The 21,782-nt window shown below is 36.9% G+C and overlaps 1 protein-coding gene across 4 annotated transcripts in view; it reads left to right on the top strand.

Annotated features, from left to right (window-relative positions):
* Nup98-96 (nuclear pore complex protein Nup98-96) overlaps window positions 1-21,782 on the top strand; it is a 431,225-nt gene that overhangs the window by 337,939 nt on the left and 71,504 nt on the right. For all 4 annotated transcript variants that reach the window (XM_069823886.1, XM_069823885.1, XM_069823884.1 and 1 more), the window contains one exon: window positions 876-1,031. In XM_069823886.1, the coding sequence (XP_069679987.1) occupies window positions 876-1,031 (156 nt within the window). The remainder of the gene's footprint in view (window positions 1-875; window positions 1,032-21,782) is intronic.

Genomic DNA, 21,782 nt, shown 5'->3' with positions numbered 1-21,782 from the left:
TCTAGAGTTCCTTTATAATGAGAGTTGAGACGTTGACCCCAACAACAATTAAAATATGTAATGATTTGATAGCGCTGAAAATGGAAAAACAAAACTCTTACGAGAAGTAAAACCATATACCTATATTATATTATTATACAAATATTAAACGAATTCGATACTTAATTTTATAATGTATTATATTATTTTATAATATAATACATTATTTTATAATATAATGTGTTATATCTGAAATATAAAATATTATTATTACAACTAGTTTGTCACTGAGAAATAAGGAAAAGCTGTTAACTTGAATTTATTTGAAGCAAAGCGTTACTGGATTATGCCATAAGGTAGGCGATGTTTGGATCCTGTGCCTCAACTCTATTCTCAGTTATTATCTTAGCGTATGCTCAATTACACTACCTCTAGCGCTTGAAAGTGGAACTAACCGCTGGCGCACAGAGAAACAAAACACAGGAAAATTCGCTCAGTGTCCATTCTTTATAATCCCTATTCGCTGAACAGACTATCTCGGTATTACTTTTGGTATTCATCCACGTTCATCCTACATAACAAAATATAAAAGTAGCTTTTCTTTTACATAGTTTTTTATATATGAGTGAAGTTATATGTTTCATCGTGTTTAACAACTAGAATTCAATTTTTTATTTTCAAGTAATACAAGATGATAGTTTCCAAATGCGGAACTATATTTTCCTGCGTCGTGTGAATGTTTCGACTGGGAGCCAATCACAGGTATGACAGCAACGTGCTTATGTTTACATTAGGATTTTTCTTACAGCGAAAACAGTATAGTTATGTGTGCACGCACATACACACCTACTATTACATCTGCCTTTGTTTTATGTTAGATTTGTCATATTTTTTAGCTGGATGTTACAGCAAGTTCTGAATGCTCTTGGTTACTGCCATCTGTCAGAATATTCATCTGCTCTTGTGCATACAAGTTTTGCATCTCAGTTGGAAAGTCATGGCCTTTGGCATTGGGCCATATTTGTTCTTCTTCATCTGAAAAATGAAAACAGGTTAGTCACTGTGAATGAAATAGATAATAATAATAATAATAATAATAATAATAATAATAATAATAATAATAATTTAATGTTTCATTTTATTTTCAAGTCCATGTGATGTAGTAATAATCACATGACTAATATTTAATTCCTTTGTTAGTACTTAATACAGAGAATCAAACCAAGCCAGGAGGCAGCTGTGTGACAGATAATGCATGGAATTTTCCAGAGTAGTTGTTTCCTTAAGCTCAGCTCATCATAATGCATTAGTTTTTCTCATGGGATTTTGCACTAAGCCCACAACACAATAAAATTGTCAATGTCCATTAGTGAAGAAGAGGTATAGATTGGACTTTTTCCATTACTGTTGATGAATAAGGAATTCACAACATTTCGAAAATTGGCTCTGTCTTCATCTTCAAGTGGTAAGGGAAGATGAAGTATTCTCGTTGGGGTCGTTACATACAGCTATTCTGCTTGACTAACCAACATTTGTCAGTAAAATAAAAAGGTCGAAAATCTTATCAGGGTTCCAAGACAGAATGTATGAAAAAAATTAATAAAGAAGGAAAATAAAATAAAATACATATATCGCCCATCTGGAGAAACATTGATGCAAGTGCAAAAAAACTAAATTGTTCAGGAGAGACATTTAAGGTTTTTTCAAATATGTTGTTGTTGTTTTCTAATGCCAGGCATTTGACAATAAAGTCATTTGACCTCTTGCACTCCAATATTTTTCAAAGATATTATCATGACCAGCCACTGAAGCACAGATTTTGAGGTGTTCCGAATCCATTTCTTGGTTTGAGTTGCACAATGGACAGTTAGGGGACTGATATATTCCAATTCTATGCAGGTGTTTGACCAAACAGTCATGGCCTGTTGCCAATCTAAATGCAGCTACAGACGATTTTCGTGGTAAATCGGGAATTAACTGTGGATTTTGATGCAGAGAGTTCCATTTTTTCCCTTGGGATTGTGTTATCAAATTTTGTTTGTTGAAGTATGTAGATTTAATAAATCTTTTTACAGAGTAATATGTAGATTTAGTAACAGGTCTGTAAGTAGCAGTGCTGCCCTTCTTTGCTAAAGCATCCGCATTCTCGTTTCCCAGGATTCCACAATGGGATGGTATCCATTGGAATACAATTCTTTTATTGAGTGATATTAATCGAGAGAGCATTTTAGTTATTTCTGCTGTTTGAGATGAAGGTGTGTGTTTAGAGACTATTGATAGAATAGCTGCTTTGGAGTCTGACAATATAACTGCATTCCTAAATTTACTGATGTGGCATAGAAGATTCCTGAGACTTTCACTTATTGTAATGATTTCTCCATCAAAACTTGTTGTTCCGTACCCAAGAGATCTATAAAGTGAGAAGAGACAGCACGTAACACCTGCACCGGCACCTTGTTCTCTGGAGATCAAGGATCCGTCAGTGTATAAATGAAGCCAGTTTTGTGGAGGGTATCTAATATTAATTGTCTCTAAAGACAATTGTTTTAGTATTTCAGTGTTTACTTCTGATTTCAGTATTTCTTCTGTTAAATTTAGATTATATTCCATATTTAATAGAGTTAAAGGGTTTGGTTTAATTTGTAGGTTTTCTTTTAAATTCGGGATATTGATTTTCTGTTTTAATTCTTGAACAATGGATATGAAACTTTTTTGAGTTTTCAATCTTCAGAGAGGACTGTATGAATGCCAATTGTTTCCTGGTAATCTAATAAGTTTTTCATATTGAATCAGTGCTTTTTCTTCTATTGTCATTTTGATGCTGTTAATATTAGTGAGGAATCTCATAGGATCTATTGGAGTTGTTTTGATTCCACCAGTAATGAGTCTGAGAGCTTGGTTTTGAACATATTCTATTTCGTTTATGAAAGGTGAAGTAATTAAAATTTCTCCGCAGTATGTCAGCACTGGCTGTATAAACATTTTGTATGTAGTGTTCAAAGTATTCCTAGAGCATCCCCATTTCGAGGCCTAGGGGTTCATTTCCCTTTCCTTCCTCCTTTCTCTACTTTTCTGTTCCTAGTGCTGACCTGCTATGGCACTAAAATCGTCCTCCAGTGGCTTAAGGAGGGAAAGCTGGTGATCAACAAGATCTCCCAGCTAGGTCGAATGGACCTGTCGACCAACAGCAGGTGTGGTCCTCCAGACATTCTGGGGGTTGTGTGTGAATGAAGTAGCCACCAAAACGTTAAAATATGGTGTTCACTTAAATCGGCTACAACTTGCCATTTTTCACTCCAATATGAAATGAGTACCATTAAGATAAAATTATCCGGAGGTAAAATAGTCCCCCAATCGGATCTCCGGGCGGGGACACTTTAATGGTACAGAATCAACTAAACATCTTACAATGGAATGCTGGCGGTATAACATCAGCCAAGAAGACTGAACTAGTTTTTTCAAATATTTAAAATGATATATAACACATCTTAATTATGCACTAGTAGTACTTCTATGGACTTAAATGATTTGTCATTTATCTAGGTATTATATCTTTCAGTGTCTTTCATGGTATTTCGCAAATTAACCCTTTCATGAGGCATTTAAGGAAGACATACACCTCAGTTGTGTCATTGTTACCCTACGATTTTGTTATCTTTCTCAATTATGATAAACCTTGAAGGACGATTTGAAATGAAAACAACTTAATTTTAAACGAAATTTTTATTTTATGAAGAAGAAATTCAAAACAGCAAATGGCATAAATTTTCGTAATACTTTGGTATTTTATCAATTTCAGTAGGTCATTCCTTTTCCTCCCAAGGATGACTATTTTTTGCGATGTAAGCCTAGTTTAGTCTTAATTATTATTATTATTTTTTTTTTTAGCACAGTCAATTCCTGTTTTTGTTGTGGTAGCTGTATGTGATCTGTACCATTTTTATATCTGACACCTCTGCGAAGTTTCTTCTAAAAATCTTTCTTTTAGTTTCCATCCATTCTTGTGGTTTCCTTTTTGTCTTTTTCTCATTTTTAGCTGATGAACATTTTTTTTCGCCCTTTTGCTCTCAAACTATGAAGATGAACTACTGTTCGATAATGAGGGCTTAAATTCATTACTATCTGTTTAGGAAAAAATCTTTATCTGTCAAATCCTGAATTTTGTAACATGTTTGGGATATTCGTCTCAATTTTAATGTTATATCTCCCATTATTAGCAGTTGATTAACAGCGCCTATATATAAAATTTTGCTAGCAGGCAGAAACACTCAATAATGTTAAGTATGCATTAGGTTTAGAGTTCTGGTTATCAATCTTTTTTGTAGATCAATGGTATCTATTTTTAAAGACTTTTTCATCTACTGTCCCAACTAGAAAATGTTTGTTAGAAGAGATAATTATTATAAAAAAGTCATATCAATATCAAGTCAACCATTTCTGGTGCAGGGATAATATATTGCTTTCAGACAGCTGTCTCAGCAAATATTTTAGAAATTGGAATATATTCTAAATAAAAACAAATAAGTAAATTACATTCAAATAACAGACTTCATTCGCCCTCATGGCAGACATGGGATGTCTGGCAATAATTTTGTTGTTGAGAAAATTCACTTATAATAATAATTGTTCCAGGTTTATTTCTATTTGTCTTTAAATACTTCTCTTTCTCATAGATTTCTGAATCACATTCAATTAAATGAACTGGTTGATATAATGTACTGAGTATGAAGGAATATTATGACTGTGTGATATGTTATACCTAGTCTGTTTATTACAAGAAAAATATTCGTACATAAATAAATGTATACACATTTGGGTATACTTGATGAAGAACTCTCAGTTCGATAAAAAAAAAAACTGCTTTCTGAAGGAATGTTAGCACTGTCTTTCTCTAGTGACAGTCACACTAGCTTTGATGTATGCTGTTCCATAACTGATGAACTAAATTGATTGTACCGGTAAGTTATATCAGCAAAACAAGAAGAGCATAATAATAACTTTCTGAATCAGACATCTATTAATTTTATTACAGTTTTTATGGTTTCCAAATTAGTACCATTTTCATGTTAATTACTTAAATTAAATTCTAGTTTGTAATGTAGTCTGGATTTGAATGGTCACCTAATTCATGAGGCAGGTGCCTCCCTTTCTTTGTGATAAGTTATTATTTATTCTAAATTAAATTCCGAAGATAAGACATTATCATCAATATAGACACTAAAATATATTTGCTAAGAATGAAGTTTCAGTGAAACCGATACAAAAGCCATTTTTAATTAATAGAAAATAACTTTATCTGAGCTAAAAAGACACATGGGACATTTGCATATTTATTTGCTCACAATAATTGTTTGCTATTGTACCAATTACGATACAAAATACAATTCTGTCATCACTTCAAGCCAACTGGCCAAAGTGAAGACAACAATAACAGAAAACACATTTGCGCCTTTATTTCTCAATTATGGATAAATATTGCTTAGGATAACAAAGACATACGGTACATTTGTGTTGTTATTGTCCAAAGTTAATGGTAGAGAAATAGATAAAAATAGTGGCAAAAATCACAAAATGCATATTTACGTCATTGTTTCTTCAAATGAAAATAATAATAAATTTACCGAAATTACCTTTATGCCATTGTTGTTCAACACACATGCACTTGCCACAACAATATGTGCACTACTGACCAATTGGATGTTATTGCTCCAGTAACGTACCAAATGCACGTCAATTCTACAAAGACATAGTGGTATTTAGCAGTACATTTTGATATTATTTATTATGTTTTTAATTCCCCAGATGAATGCGTGTTCAAACAACAGTTTGACATCAATAACTCAGTTTCGGAAAAATTTGCATTTACGTCTATGTTTCTCTGGATTATGGAGTAGGGAAATACAATCTACTGGAAGCAAATGACAGCATGTGAGAGTAGGGTAGTGTAGATTGGTTGAAAATAGAAAAATAGCAGTTTCTAACAACCCTAGCTATTCTGTTACTAGAAAAAATTCAAAATAAATTTCTAAAATAGTTACATTATAGACTTTATAATACATCAAAAAAGTTTTGCATCAACCAGACCTTCAATAAAAGACAAGACAAAGGAAAGATAAGAAATGAAAGTGTATGTATTTTTAACAGTTGTTGACAAAATTATAACAACGGTGTGGATGGCCAAATGAAAATCGAATATTGGTTGGAGTACCAAATCTCCATTCTAGCAACTTCAATAGAGTGTAGTGCTTCCTCTTGCAATGAGTAATGCTTGGACTCTTCGTGGCATACTGCCTACCAGCACATTTATCAACTTTTGATCTATTCTACCCCCATTCTTCAGCAGCAACTCTGCATAGCTCTTAGAGATTGCGTGAGCGGTCAGGCCGCACATGAATGGCTCTCTTTAATTATACCAGACATGCTCAATTGGATTCATGTCTGGAGAACACGCGGGCCATTCAAGCCTGGCAATTCCTTCACGATTATAGAAGTCATTGATGACAGCCGCATGATGGACTCTGGAGTTATCGTCCATAAACATGAATCCTTCTCCAAAGTAGTGCTGCTTATGATTAGGTTTTCTCCGGAGCGTTGTTTGCGCGCTTTCAATCGGAGACCTCCGGTTACCTCCGATTGATGCCGCGCAGGTTGTATATGTTCTGTGGCCAGGGGCGTAGCGTCCATGGATGTGGGAGATGTGTTACATACCCTGCGATTTCCTTCAAGGTGACTATGAATTATAATATTGTAACATATAATGTTTTCGAACAGATCAAGTTTTCCCAGAATGTTTGATTTTGAATTCGCACTATGTTTTCATCACCTTGAACAGAAGGCGCGACCATTAGTAAGAATACTGTAACTCTCTGGGCACAGCCTACTTGATGTTTAAAAACACTTCGCATTGTCTCAACAACATTTGTTGTCAGCCCGAGGAAACTCGTGCAGTGAGCATGCTCGTGACCCCGGGGATGTATAGCGTTGTAATACATATTGTCGTATAGTCATGCTTGTGTTATAATACTATTTCCAGTGACTTATAAAGAATGATGAGTGAGTTATTTGTTACAAAATGTTACTCTTTTCATTTGTGAACACTGAAGACTGTTTTGAAAGCTTAATTGTTTAGTGTTGAAATAAATTATTTAGGTTAAGATCTTTGTGTTACCGCTTATGGGCTCAAGCGTTGCCTACAAATGGCTCAAGATATGTACGCTGACAATATACATCCAAGAGGTCACGCAGTGAGTGAAAGGGAAATTGTTTCATGTTCATTGTCGCAATGCATCAAATATGGAAACAAATTGTTGTATAATCGACAAATTGAAGGTAAGGAGCTTCCAGACTTTAACGTTCTGTGAAAAAGGAGACGTAATTAAAGCAGGCCCTTCAAAACCAGTACTGAATATCACTACGAACATAAAAAAGTGTGTAAGACATTTTAATGTAAAGATTTATGAAAGTGAGTCGTGGCTGTGCGGTTGTAAGACTTTAAACAAACTGTTTTGCTGGTCTTGTCTTCTCTTTTCTAATGAAAAGTCCGTTTGAAATACCAATGGCTATGAAGATTTAAATAATATTTATAAGGTAGCCAAGAAACATAACTATTTTTGTAACCATATAATATTTGAAAAAACGACTAAAAATGTTCGGGGAAACTCCAAGGAGAGTCACCGGCATTACTCGGTCGGCTAAGGTGCTTGCTTGCCAATCCAGAGTTTCAATCGGGCGTGGGTTCGATTCCCGCTTGCGCTGATTAACTGGTTGGGATTTTTCCGAGGTTTTCCCCAACCGTAAGGTAAATGTCAGGTAATCTACGGCGAATCCTCGGCCTCATCTGGCCAAATATTATTTCACTATCACCAACTTCATCAACGCTAAATAATCTCGTAGTTGATACAGCGTCGTTATATAACCAAGTAAAAAAAAACTCCAAGGATAGTAAACATGAGTTTATTAATTTTATTTTTACTGCATAGTCCTAAACTAAGTTTATTAAAACACTTTTCAGTGTGTCTATTATTTGTCGATGTTTTACTAGGTACGTAATATACTTGTAAATTTGTATTAGCAAGGAAGATATATGCAGTGTTTATACTTACTTACTGGCTTTTAAGGAACCCAGAGGTTCATTGCCGCCCTCACATAAGCCCGCCATTGGTCCCTATCCTGAGCAAGAGTAATCCAGTCTCTACTATCATATCCCACCTCCCTCAAATCCATTTTAATATTATCTTCCCACCTACGTCTCGGCCTCCCCAAAGGTCATTTTTCCTCCGGCCTCCCAACTAACACTTTATATGCATTTCTGGATTCGTCCTTACGTGCTACATGTCCTGCCCATCTCAAACGTGTGTTTGTGCAGTGTTTATATTACATGATACAATTGTATTCGGTATATACGCTATGCTGGATACAGATATGGGAAATTCCATTTTCAAACTATATTACTGGGTTACATACCCCAGTCTGAAAACCAAGCTACGCCACTGTCTGTGGCGCATACATACACTTTCCGCTTAGCATTCCTTTAATCGGATCAGGTAGTGATTCGAATCCGCTGACGTCCGCGTATCTTTTAAAATAAGTTCTAATTTGTTGTTGTTTAATCTCTCTCTCTTTCTTCGGGTCTTTATTTTTTGTGTTGCTTAAAGTGCTATGTTAGCTGACAGATTTTTTTTCTAGTTTTGAAATTCATAGTGTACGTGGAAAGCCGTATTAGTTATGTCATTGATCAAATTAATAACATTCAATCTAACTGCAAAACTAACGCAAAAGTAAAGCTTTTCAGTAGCTAATGTAAACATTTATACTTTAATTCTCCTAGAAACTCTCGTTTAATCGCAAACAGGGTTTGTTAATTATTATTCTAATCGGTTTAGTTAACGTGAAATATATTAAGGAAGTTTCAGAATGAAACAAAAGAAACGTGGGCTATCAATGGGATAAAGTTTACTGTCCAACATAATTTATTCAGATTCTTCACCGGACAGGATAGTGATTATTGTGTTAAAGGGTGTCAGTATTTGAAATGCCTCTTCTAAAACGCGCCACTCTTGCTCTGTAATAAAAATATAAGTGGATATCAACTTAAGGATAATTGTAATTATATTATTACCAGATGTTTCTTTAGTTTCATTCAGAAATATTTTAATCCAAACAGTAAAATATAACTCAAGTTGTCTAAACAGTAAAATATAACTCAAGTCGTCTTGTAAATATTTCATATGTTTTTTATTGCCTCGAAAGTTACGTTTTAGAGAAATTTCAAGACTTTTTCATAGACTGTGAGCCTTTGGGAACAACAGCACTAAAACAATTTAAAAAGAAATCGTATCAAATGTTTTGCGTAATTGTTTTCATCAAGTTCGCGATTGTGCGATCGCTTCAAATGGTCTAACAAATTCGAAGTTCCACCACCCTTAGAGTAAATTCGCCCACAAAGTTTACAGTGTCCGACTTTATTATTACCTTCAACTAAATTAAAGAATTTCCATGCGACAGATATCCGATTTGGTGCCATGTTATTCCCCTCACAACTACCGTCAGTCCGTACGTGCCAGTCGTCCTTGAGCTAACTGTCGCTTAGCTCCGAACCCCCGCATCCCTCCGTATGTCGCCTGTTCCATCTACGGTAGTACCGGAGATCACCGGTGGAGAGCTTTATTCGTAATCTCCGATTCCTCCGCGGTAGTAGTCACTCCGATGAGCAGCACTACTCCAAAGTGCTGATTAAACGGTGCTACTATGGCTTGAAGAATGTTATCCCTATACTGTGGAGTCCTCAGCATTCCTTGGATCGATACCAATTGTGTCCCGTATACAGTTGCCATCTAGTTCACAACAATAGAACCAGTCTCAACAATAGTACACTGGCCTTCGGATTTCAACCAAAGATTAACTCGCGATATGACCAAAAAGATGTTAAAGCGAGTATAAATAACAGCGAGGGAAAAGAAAAAAAAAAGTGAATGTGGGTATGTATGTATTTGTGTGTGTGCGTGCGTGCGTGTGTTTTCTCAATACAAATCTACATGCTTTGACCAATATGTGCCAAAATTTGCACATTTAACCTTCATAACCAGGAGAAAAACATAGGCTATATTAAAATTGTTAAAATGGACGTTAAATTAATTAAAAAATAAAAAAATAAATACGATCAAACATTCATGTGTTAATACTAAAATGCAATCTTCTATAGTCAGTTGTTCTTTATTATTGTCTGTTGTATTCAACATCAACTTTCAGGGGCCATTGAAATTATAACACGAAATTAAATAACATTGTTGATACACATCATGAAGGCTAAAACTAGGCAATTCATGCAATAAATATCTACGCAGTCCAGGACCGTATTATGTATTTCTCGATGCAGTTGTAGATAGTGAGCAGACTGTTTTATCCAACTGAATTCTTGAATTCTTTGAAACTACAAGAATTGCTACCATATATTTTAATACCTAATATTGAATCACCAATTGCGAAATATTGACCCACAAAAATTATGCAATGGAACAAGAATTGGTGTGAAAAAACTTATTCAAAACGTAGTAATATAAGTGACAATAATAACTGGCAAAACAAAAGGAGAAGATGTTCTTATCCCACATATTCCTATGTTATTCACTAACATGCCTTTCGATTTTAAGTAACAACAATTTCAGTGCGACTAGCATTTGTAATGGCCATATTAAATTAAGCTCAACGACAGTCACTCAAAGTTGCAGACATTAACTTAAAGACGTCATGTTTTTACATTCTCAACTATATTTTATACAGAGAAAAAAAGAGTTTACACACATGAGAAAAGCAACTCAATGATACTTTTGTCATATAGCTAATGTAGTACTGTATGTGAATGTACATAAGGCGACTGAAAGTAACACTGTATTATTCTAAAATATACGTCTCAAAATATTGTTGTTCATGTCCGAAAATGTGTTATGTGAAATTCTATCAGTATAATCACGTTGCCAATGTAGTATGTTATGCGTTGTGAAAATAACAATCTCTTAATTTCTGAAATACTGGCATAAGTCTCTCAGAATATTAGTTTTTATGTTAAAAAATTATTTCTTGCGAGTTTATATTGTATCTATTCTGTATATAAAATAATAATATACGAGGCGCATCCAGAAAGTAAGTTTGCCAATTTTTTCCCCTTGAAAGTAAACGTAATTAGCCATGTCAATTGCGCATGGGTAACAGATCTATGACGTATCAATCATATGCCAGCCGGACAGGTCCTGCCTGGTGCCAGTAGCGTGGCAGCAGTGATCCGAAATGGAAGCTCTCATTCCTTCTCCCGCTGCCTGCGAGGTTTGGTCGGTGATAAAGTTCTTTAATGCACAAAGCATTGTGCCAATTGAAATTCATCGGCAGCTCTATCAGGTCTATGGGCCGAACATCATGAGTAAGCAGATGGTGCGTTGCTGGTGTAGGCAGTTTTCCGAAGGTCGTCAAAGTGTCCATGATGAAGAGCACAGTGGGCGACCGTCCCTCATCAATGATGATCGTGTTGAGCTGGTGCGGTAGTGCATCATGGAGAACTGTCGCTTCACGATTACGAGCTGAGCAGCCATTTTCCACAGATATTGCGATCCTTGTTGCATAGATTGTCACTAAGCACCTGCTGTTCAAAAAAGTGTGTGCCAGCTGGGTGCCGAAAAACCTGACACCCAAACACAAAATGCAACGTTTAGGAGCAGCACTGACATTTCTGCAACGGTATCACGATGACGGCGACGAGTTCCTCGACAGGATCGTCACGGGCGATGAGACTTGGATTTCGCACTTCACCTTGGAAACCAAGCAGCAGTCAATGCATTGGCGGCATAGTGGATCTCCGGTCAGGACGAAATTCAAACAGACGCTGTCGGTACGGAAAGTGATGTGCACGGTGTTCTGGGACAGGAAGGGCATTCTGCTCTTGACTTCCTTTCAAGAGGTGAAACAGTGAACGCTGACCGTTACTGTGAAACACTGCGAAAATTGCAACGTGCCATTCAAAACAAGAGGCGTGGAATGCGTACTGCAGGTGTTGTGCTCCTCCATGACAATGCTCGTCCACATATGGGTCGGCGCACAGCAGCTGTTCTGACGGAATTTGGCTGGGAGTTGTTTAATCATCCACCCTACAGTCCTGATCTTGCTCCCAGCGATTTTCACGTTTTCTTGCACCTCAAGAAATTCCGTCCTCTGGTGAGCGTTTTGGCAACAAGGAAGAGCTGAAGACGTCTGTCACGCGCTGATTCCATTCACAGGTGGCAGAGTTCTATGACAGAGGGATACAAAAATTGATCCCCACGATACGACAAGTATCTCAATTCTGATGGTGGCTATGTTGAAAAAAAGCTGAAACATTGCTGTAGCTGTTGCCAATAAATGTTTTCCTGAAAGTGTGTGTTCTTTTTTTTTGTTAATAGGGAAACTTACTTTCTGGATGCGCCTCATAATTAATATGTTCTGAATTTGTGAGATATAATTTCTCGAGTCATGCTTTAAAAAAAACTGGGTATTATATAAGCGGACGTACAGCGATCAAGGGATAAAAAAAAATCATTCAATATAAATTAAAATATATGTATAGGCTATATTGATTCTTTGGTACAATCGATACAGAGATAAATTTTGGCTCATGATGACACCCCAACGGATTCAGACTGGGAACATCAGCTGTCTCTGAAATTTAAGTGAAAGCATACATAGACATGAAGTTATATGAAATGTATATCAGCACAGCACAGATCAATGTACAAATCTTATAATTGCTTTATCTCTGCTTCTGTGCAACGTCACATCTGCGGTGGGGAGGAAACGAGACAACAGAAAGGTTGTAATGATTTTTAACACGCTGATTACCATGACTAAGATAAGCCATTTGGAATTTAACAGTCACTGACTGGCAGAGATAAAATATAAGCTCTGTAGAACATTGACTTAATGTTAAGTGGGCCGAGGGGTGCGTTTTTGTTTTGCTTAACTTCAAAGCAATGCTGGAGGTGTGCTGCGGACAAGAAAGATTGGGTGAGAGCTTTAGGAGAGGCCAGGGTCCTTCATGGACTGTAGCGCCAGGAGAATAGAGAATGAAAATCAAAGCAATGCTAACTCATTTAAAGTTTGTGTGGCTGTAGCCTGTATATATTTTCGTTTGGTTTTATTTTATTTATAGTTTGATTTTTCTATTATTTTATTTATATTTCTGGTGATGTGGAAGAGAAGGTCTGATGGCCTTAACTACGCCAAAATAAATAAACACACACACACATATATATAAATTTAAAAATCAAGAAATCTCCTGGCCCTGACAACATTCATTCCGAATTTTTTTAACATCTGGGGGAAAAGCCAAGTCTGTACTTCTATCCATTTTCAGTTTATCATGGAACACTTCAATTCCTGCAGCTTGGAAAAAAGCAATCATTGTACCAGTTCACAAAAAAGGGAAACCTGCTCATGATGTTAATAGTTATCGACCAATAGCACTATTAAGGATGATAGCAAAAACCATGGAGTCCATGATCTCCAATAGATTAACTTGGTATTTAGAATCCCAAAATCTTTTATCACCAAGACAAGCTGGCTTTCGACAACTACACTCTACCAATGAACAAGTCATACGCCTCGGCCAAGAAATAAAAGACAGTTTTAACAAGAAAGAAGATACCTTGGTAATATTTATTGACTTTCAGTTAGCATATGACTCTGTTTGGAGAAATAAACTATTACTAAAACTCCAGAAATTAGGTATCTCCAGCAATATGTTCAGATGGATATCAGAATTCCTTAGTCAAAGATTCATTGCCACTAAATTCAATAACTCACTTTCTAGTTACAAACACATCGAGGTCTACCTCAAGGTGCTGTCCTGAGTACAACTTTATTCAATATTTATATAAATGACTTACCCTCCCTATTAGAGGAATCAAACATGAGAATAGCACTATTTGCAGATGAAATAGTTTTGTGGACTTCCAGATCTTACAGACATAGAGACAAAATTCAAAATTCTGCTCTTAAAGCTCTAAATCAACTACATGAATGGAATACGAGGCCTGTCCAAAATGTATCCGACCTTAAATTTTCCTGCGCAAAGTAGTGATTCTAAGGCGGTGCCACTGTGCACGGTGGAAGGAGGAACCATAATGCGCATGCTTGAATTTTTTCACCGCATTCACTTGTGCCAGTCACTGGCTGGTGGTCGCCATGTAAGGTGCTGTTCTAAGTGTTTGTCGGATTTAGTTTTTTCGCAAGATGACTGAACGAATTGAGCAAAGATACTGCATCAAATTTTGTCAAAAGCTTGGTGATTCTCAAAGTCAAACAATTCGTAAGATTCAGCAGGTGTTTGAGGAAGATGCGATGGGTGTAACACAAATAAGGAGTGGTTCAACTGATTCAAAGATGGCCGCACATCAGCGGAGAGTGAGCAGCGTTGTGGGAGGCCCCAAACTGCTCGGAGTGCAGCTGTTGTTGAGAGGGTGCGAAATTTGGTGATGGCAGATCGTCGTTTGACCGTGCGGGAGATTGCCGAAGAGGTTTGAGTGAGTAAAGATTCTGCACATGCAATTTTGCGTGATGATTTGAACATGAACCGAGTGGCTGCGAAATTCGTGCCCAAGTTGTTGTCCCCGGAACAAAAAGACCTCCGTCGTGACGTTGCACAGGACCTTCTGGACACCGCCAACATTGATCCTGGGTTTCTGAACACCGTGATAACTGGAGATGAGTCATGGGTGTAAGGGTACGACCCAGAAACAAAAAGACAGTCGTCGCAATGGAAGCATCCCGAGTCTCCAAGGCCGAAGAAAGCGCGGCAGGTGCGAAGCAAAATCAAGGTGATGCTGACTGTTTTCTTTGATGTCCGTGGAATTTTGCATCACGAATACACACTGGAAGGACAAACGGTGACAAAGGAGTACTATCACGATGTTCTCCGGCAACTCCGTGATGCAGTTTGGCGCAAAAGACCAGACATGTGGACGGCGAACAACTGGCACTTGCATCACGACAACGCCCCCGCACATTCATCCCAATTGATCCACACTTTCTTGGCCAAACATGGAATTACAACCGTTCGCCAACCTCCCTACTCTCCAGACCTGGCTCCTTGCGACTTCTGGTTGTTTCCAAAATTGAAGACACCACTGAAAGGATCCCGTTTTGAGAGCAGAGAAGAGATAATGCGGAAAGCAACGACGGAGCTGAACACTATTCCAAAAGAAGACTTCAGAGGTATTTCCGGCAGTGGAAGGATCGGTGGGCTAAGTGTGTGCAAGCACAAGGGGCCTACTTTGAAGGGAATTAGGGTTCCAACCCCGTCAGGTATTTGAAATATTTTTTCCGGCTAAAGGTCGGATACTTTTTAGACAGGCCTCGTACATCAAATTTGATGACACTCAGTTTAAGCAAAAGTAACTACCAAATATTTTCACTTGGTAAAAAAGAAAGAGAATTCAATATCCAATACAGTGGCCAACACCTTCCTAGGACTTATGAATCCAAACATCTTGGAGTTATTTTCGATAGTAAGTTAACATGGAGCAACCATTTGAAATACATTTCTGAAAAAGCTCGTAAAAGATTCTCCCTTCTAAAAAGACTAGCAGGAAAGAAAAGGGGGATGCTCTAGGAATACTTTGAACACTACTGTACATACAAAATGTTTATACAGCCAGTGCTGACATACTGTGGAGAAATTTTAATTATTTCACCTTTCATCATGGCTGACTTGATGTTCCCTTCGCTTTTTTGTATACGGCCTTGACAATAGTAATATTTTCCTGAAATTGGATAATTTCTCAATTCCACCACGAGGCGCTGTCTGCCAAGCTCTGGTGTCCTCAGAGGAAATACTCAATATGAATTAAAATAAATGATTAAAGAGTAATAATAACACTTATAAATAATAAATAAGACAATAATAAGTATTATTATGTTTAGTTCTGTTAATTATGGTAAAAGCGTGATTTAAAAGCAGGGAAGATAACACATAGTAACCTGTTCAGTTTAAGTAACATGATGACAGAGGCGTAATTTTGTAGTTCATTCACTGGGTAGCACCCCTAGGCTAAACTGCGATGTTTCAAAGTAATCACTTGGGTAATTATTTACAATAACTTGTACTAAGTTTTATAATTTCACTAACTGCACTGGTACATTCTACTTGATATTGCAGATTCAAGAATCATAGTTTCAAGATTTTGTGACTCAGTGGATTATAAGCCGCATTCTTCGAAGAAACAAGCTTTTCAGTTAAAGCTGCTGCAATGTTATTTAGAAGCGGCATAACAAATTTCACAGTAATGATATTAGCAAGTCGGTTTTGGCCATCTTCATCACAAATTGGCATTGCAAGAGAGGGCATCTACACAGTAACGGCTCAATTTCTGAACACAAATTTTCTAATATATTCTTGTTTGGTATTCTCTTTCGATGATTAAGCAGCTGATCTAGAATCAATTTTGCATGAATACTGCCTTCATCGGCCTCTTTCCGTACATTTTCCTGTTCTTTATGTAACGGATCTCTTGCAATTAGTTGGAGTTTTTCGGTTGTTTTCGTTGTCTCATTTTGCTTCTCTTGTAACACCTGATTAAGTTGTGTAATTTTCACATGCAATCTGTTAATTATTTCTTTTTAGCTCCACAAAGTTGACAACGTCTGTTTGCATCACTTTATGGTCATTTTCAACAGGCAAAAAGGGAATGTCATTAACTGATGCTGAGCCACTCGGAACATCTTGTTCAAATAGTGAAAAACAAATATTACTAAAAGATTTGCGTTTCTTGGGTGGAGGGAGATCAGTTTTAGTAATTGTTCGTCATGGTCTTCTGATATCTGTCACTTTATACCTAGGATAAAGAGGGGATATTGTTGGCACAGCATTTGGTTTTAAATTTCCCATTATTAGAATAATCTTCTTCCCTGAAATGTAAACTACAAACGACTGAAGATGGGGACTTGCTTTAGGAATAAGGTCTCGGCGTGAAATCACTTTAAGCCATTTTCGCATCTTTCCGTTACTTACTTACGACTTTTAAGGAACACGGAGGTTCATTGCAGCCCTCACATAAGCCCGCCATTGGTCCCTATCCTGTGCAAGATTAATCCAGTCCCTATCATCATATCCCACCTCCCTCAAATCCATTTTAATATTATCCTCCCATCTACGTCTCGGCCTACCCAAAGGTCTTATTTCCTCTGGCCTCCCAACTAACACTCTATATGCATATCTGAATTCGCCCATACATACTACATGCCCTGTCCATCTCAAACGTCTGGATTTAATGTTCCTAATTATGTCAGATGAAGAATACAATGCGTGCAGTTCTGCGTTATGTAACTTCCTCCATTCTCCTCTAATTCCATCGCTCTTAGCCCCAAATATGTTTCTAAGAACCTTATCCTGAAACACCCTTAATCTCTGTTCCTCTCTCAAAATGAGAGTCCAAGTTTCACAACCATACAGAACAACCGGTAATATAACTGTTTTTATAGATTCTAACTTTCCGATTTTTTGACAGCAAACTAGATGACAAAAGTTTCTCAACCGAATAATAACAGGCATTCCCATATTATTCTGCGTTTAATTTTTTCCCGAGTGTCATTTATATTTGTCACTGTTGCTCCAAGATATTTGAATTTTTGTCCACACCTGTGGGGTAACGGTTAGCGCGTCTAGCCGCGAAACCAGGTGTCCCGGGTTCTCAACCGAATAATAACAGGCATTCCCATATTTATTCTGCGTTTAATTTTCTCCCATGTGTCGTTTATATTTGTCACTGTGCTCCAAGATATTTGAATTTTTGTCTACACCTGTGGGGTAACGGTTAGTGCGTCTAGCCGCGAAACCAGGTTCGATTCCCGGTTGGGGCAAGTTACCTGGTTGAGGTTTTTTCCGGGGTTTTCCCTCAACCCAGTATGAGCAAATGCTGGGTAACTTTCGGTATTGGACCTTGGACTCACTTCACTGGCATTATCACCTTCATCTCATTCAGACGCTAAATAGCCTAAGATGTTGATAAAGCGTCGTAAAATAACCGAATAAAATAAAATATTTGAATTTTTCCACCTCTTCGAAGGATACAACTCCAATTTTTATATTTCCATTTCGTACAATATTATGGTCACGAAATATAATCTTCTTTCCCTGTCACTCGGAAATTCGTGGAATGATATTGCTCCTCCACTCTTTTATTCTATTCGAAGTACACAATAGTACGTCATTTTGAATCATATCACAATAAACTCTCATACCAGTAGAAAGAAGCGCAATATTACTAATTATAATCGTACAAGAAACCATACACACATTCCTCAGTGAACCTTGGGAGTCAGTGCCATCTGGCGGGAATTTCATATTTTCTCGATTACAGCTTTAACACAGGGATCAAAATGAATTGTCAAGGCCAGTAAGGAGAAGCAAAGCGAGCATCAAGTCGGCCGTGCTTTCATAAACGAAATAGAATATTATGTTCAAAACCCAGCTCTCAGGCTCATTATTTGAGAGGATAGAGTGGGTCATGAAACTAGTAAGTTTGTGTTCAATGGTGATATTATTATTATTTAAGTGCTTATAACTACATCCAGCAAAATTCGTAAGTGAATTTAAACTTTATTTGTATTATTGACAGCTGAAGAAAGTGTGGAAATATTAGGAACATTTGTTTTACTCAAATAATATAATATTTAATAAGTTAAATACCAACAATTTGGTTATCTGAAACAGATAGTGTTTTGTTTTATATCATGAAATAAAAGAAGGCATTGTTGCATAGCCTTCAATATGCAATCACATCAACAAGACGAAGGCCAATTATCCTTCCCAAATCAAGGCCCTCCAGTTAACTCTTCATCACGTTCCTTGATACAGTCTTCAAAATTAGTCACAAAACGACAATATGAAGAAATAACTGAAAATAATTCTTCTAATTCTGATGAAAGCTTTTTCACACCAAATAAAAAACAAACAATTTCAGTTTCTAAAATAAATTCTAAATATGTAGCCGATCTAACTACCTTCCACAACAAGTTTTCCCCTCTTGAGGAGATGGATGATGAAATTGATAGTGTGACTCCAGCTTCAACACAAGAATCAATCTCTACCAGGCCTACTCCCAAAATCAGAGTACCACCAATATTTCTTCACGAAGTAAATAATTACCAGCAGATAATATGCGACATAGATTCCATTGTTTCCAATGAGTATTCAACACAACAACAGAACAAAGTCTTAAAAATTAACACTACTACTGCTGCTGCTGACTTTCGGTTGGTGACAAAATTCTTAGAAGAATCACAGCTCCCTTATCATACTTTTCGTAATCCAGATACCAAGAGACTGGAAGTCGTTTTATGCAATGTTCCTCATTCTCTAACAGATAATGATGTTATCTTGGAGCTTAAATCTCTCAACCTACCTGTTATTAAAGTTACCAGACTTTTCTATGGAGACAGACAACCTATGCCGCTCTGTGCAGTGGAATTGGACAACAATGAACTGGGTAAGAAGATTTTTTATATAAAACAAATTCAACGTGCTCTCATTAGAGTAGTATATCGCCGAAAACCCCGAAACATTCCTCAGTGTACAAGATGTCAGCGTTATGGTCACACTAAAAACTTTTGCCATCTCACACCATGCTGTGTGAAGTGTCCTCAAAATCATCACTTTTCTGAATGCACTAAACCTAGAGAAGTCGAACCAACATGTATAAACTGTGGAGGAGCACACTCAGCAAATTTTAAGGGTTGCAGTTATTATCTTGGCTTAAAGAAAAAGTCTGATTCAAATCCTCCACAGCAAAACCTCTCAACATCACCACCAACCTAAATTTTTCTAATCTTACAGCAAATTCTCCTTCTGCCTCGCCATCTACAACTTCTTGGCCACACTCAGTACCTATTAAAACAAATGTTACCAATACTTCAATTCAAGGTACCTCTCCTGCTACAGATGTTATTGGAAACTTAATTCAATTAGTGATAACTTCCCTGAAACCATACCTACCTGTGATTAAAACTTCGTATCACTGAACAAATTGCACAGGGCTTTGAAAAGAAAGAACAGACTACAGTCACATTTCTTGACTTCACTCAAGCATTTGATCGAGTTTGGCATAAAGGTCTTCGGTACAAATTACACAAGTCCGGCATTCCAGACTACCTATGCAACATAATGACTAGTTTTTGTCAAATCGCACATTCTCAGTCAGAGTGGGTTGTACTCTCCTCTGTTAGACCCATTATAGTCGACCTGGTTGGCGAGTTGGTATAGCGCTGGCCTTCTATGCCCAAGGTTGCGGGTTCGATCCCGGGCCAGGTCGATGGCATTTAAGTGTGCTTAAATGCGACAGGCTCATGTCAGTAGATTTACTGGCATGTAAAAGAACTCCTGGGGGACAAAATTCCGGCACATCCGGTGACGCTGATATAACCTCTGCAGTTGCGAGCGTCGTTAAATAAAACATAACATTAACATTAGACCCATTAATGCTGCCATTCCACAAGGCTCTATCTTAGGTCCGATATTATTCAATGTATATACTTTGGACATTCCTGCAACACCAACTGCACAAATTGCTATGTATGTAGACAATACAATGCAACCCATCGCAACATTAACATAGCCTCAAATCATCTTCAGGAAGCCTTAAACATCATATGCCCTTGGCTTGAAAATTGGCGCATTGCATTGAACTACAATAAATGCAAAGCAATGATATTTACTTTGTGTCGTCCTGCTAATCCATACATAAATCTTTCAACCAACGTGATATCGTGGAAACCAAAGGATGAATCTGTAAAATATCTTGGAGTGCACTTAGATCGCCGTCTATCATGGAAACATCACATCAACAACAAACTTAAATTGTCCTACTCAAGACTCACTAAATTATATCCGCTCCTCAACAAGAAATCATCTCTAAAGCTACAAAATTGCATGCTACTTTACATATCTCTATTACGACCTCTACTGCTTTATGCCTGTCCTGTCTGGGGAGGAGCTGCGATAAGTGAAATTAAACACATCCAGTCATTTCAAAATAAAGTCCTACGAATTTCACTCAATTTTCCTTGGTTTGTCCGTAACAGCCAACTACACAGAGAAACTGGTATTGACACAATCAAACAGTTTATTCATTCACAAGCTAAGAAGTTCTATAACAACCTAGAAAATGTTCCAGGCGCCATCCACTACTCTCTCGGAAGGAAGTCCACATTTCCCACAAGAATCAAGAGCCGACTTCCAATGGACCTCATATTATAATCAAAATTTATCATCACACCAACCTATGTAAATAATTATTTATTAACAATTATTTTTGTTCATTGAGGAGCCCAATCTAGGCTGCCCTCAATTCAGTGCCATGTATTGTATTTATATTTTATTTAGAAATTATCTGTATAGTGCTAAATGCGCTGATCGATCAATAAATTATTAAAAAAAAAGGCTCATTATTGGTGGAATCAAAACAACTCCAATAGATTCTATGAGATTCCTCAATAATATTAACAGCGTCAAAATGACAATAGAAGAAAAAGCACTGATTCAATATGAAAAACATCAGATTACCAGGAAACAATTGGCATTCATACAGTCCTCTCTGTAGATTGAAAACTCGAAAAAGTTTCATATCCATAGTTCAAGAATTAAAACAGAAAATCAATATTCCGAATTTAAAAGAAAACTTATAAATTAAACCAAACCCTTTAACTCTATTAAATATAGAATATAATCTAAATTTAACAGAAGAAATATTGAAATCAGAAGTAAACACTGAAATAATGAAACAATTGTC

This window comes from Periplaneta americana, chromosome 4, assembly GCF_040183065.1.
Source record: "Periplaneta americana isolate PAMFEO1 chromosome 4, P.americana_PAMFEO1_priV1, whole genome shotgun sequence".
NCBI lineage: Eukaryota > Metazoa > Arthropoda > Insecta > Blattodea > Blattidae > Periplaneta > Periplaneta americana.
The sequence above is the reverse complement of the archived record's forward strand: the minus strand, read 5'-3'. Positions and strand labels throughout refer to the sequence as shown.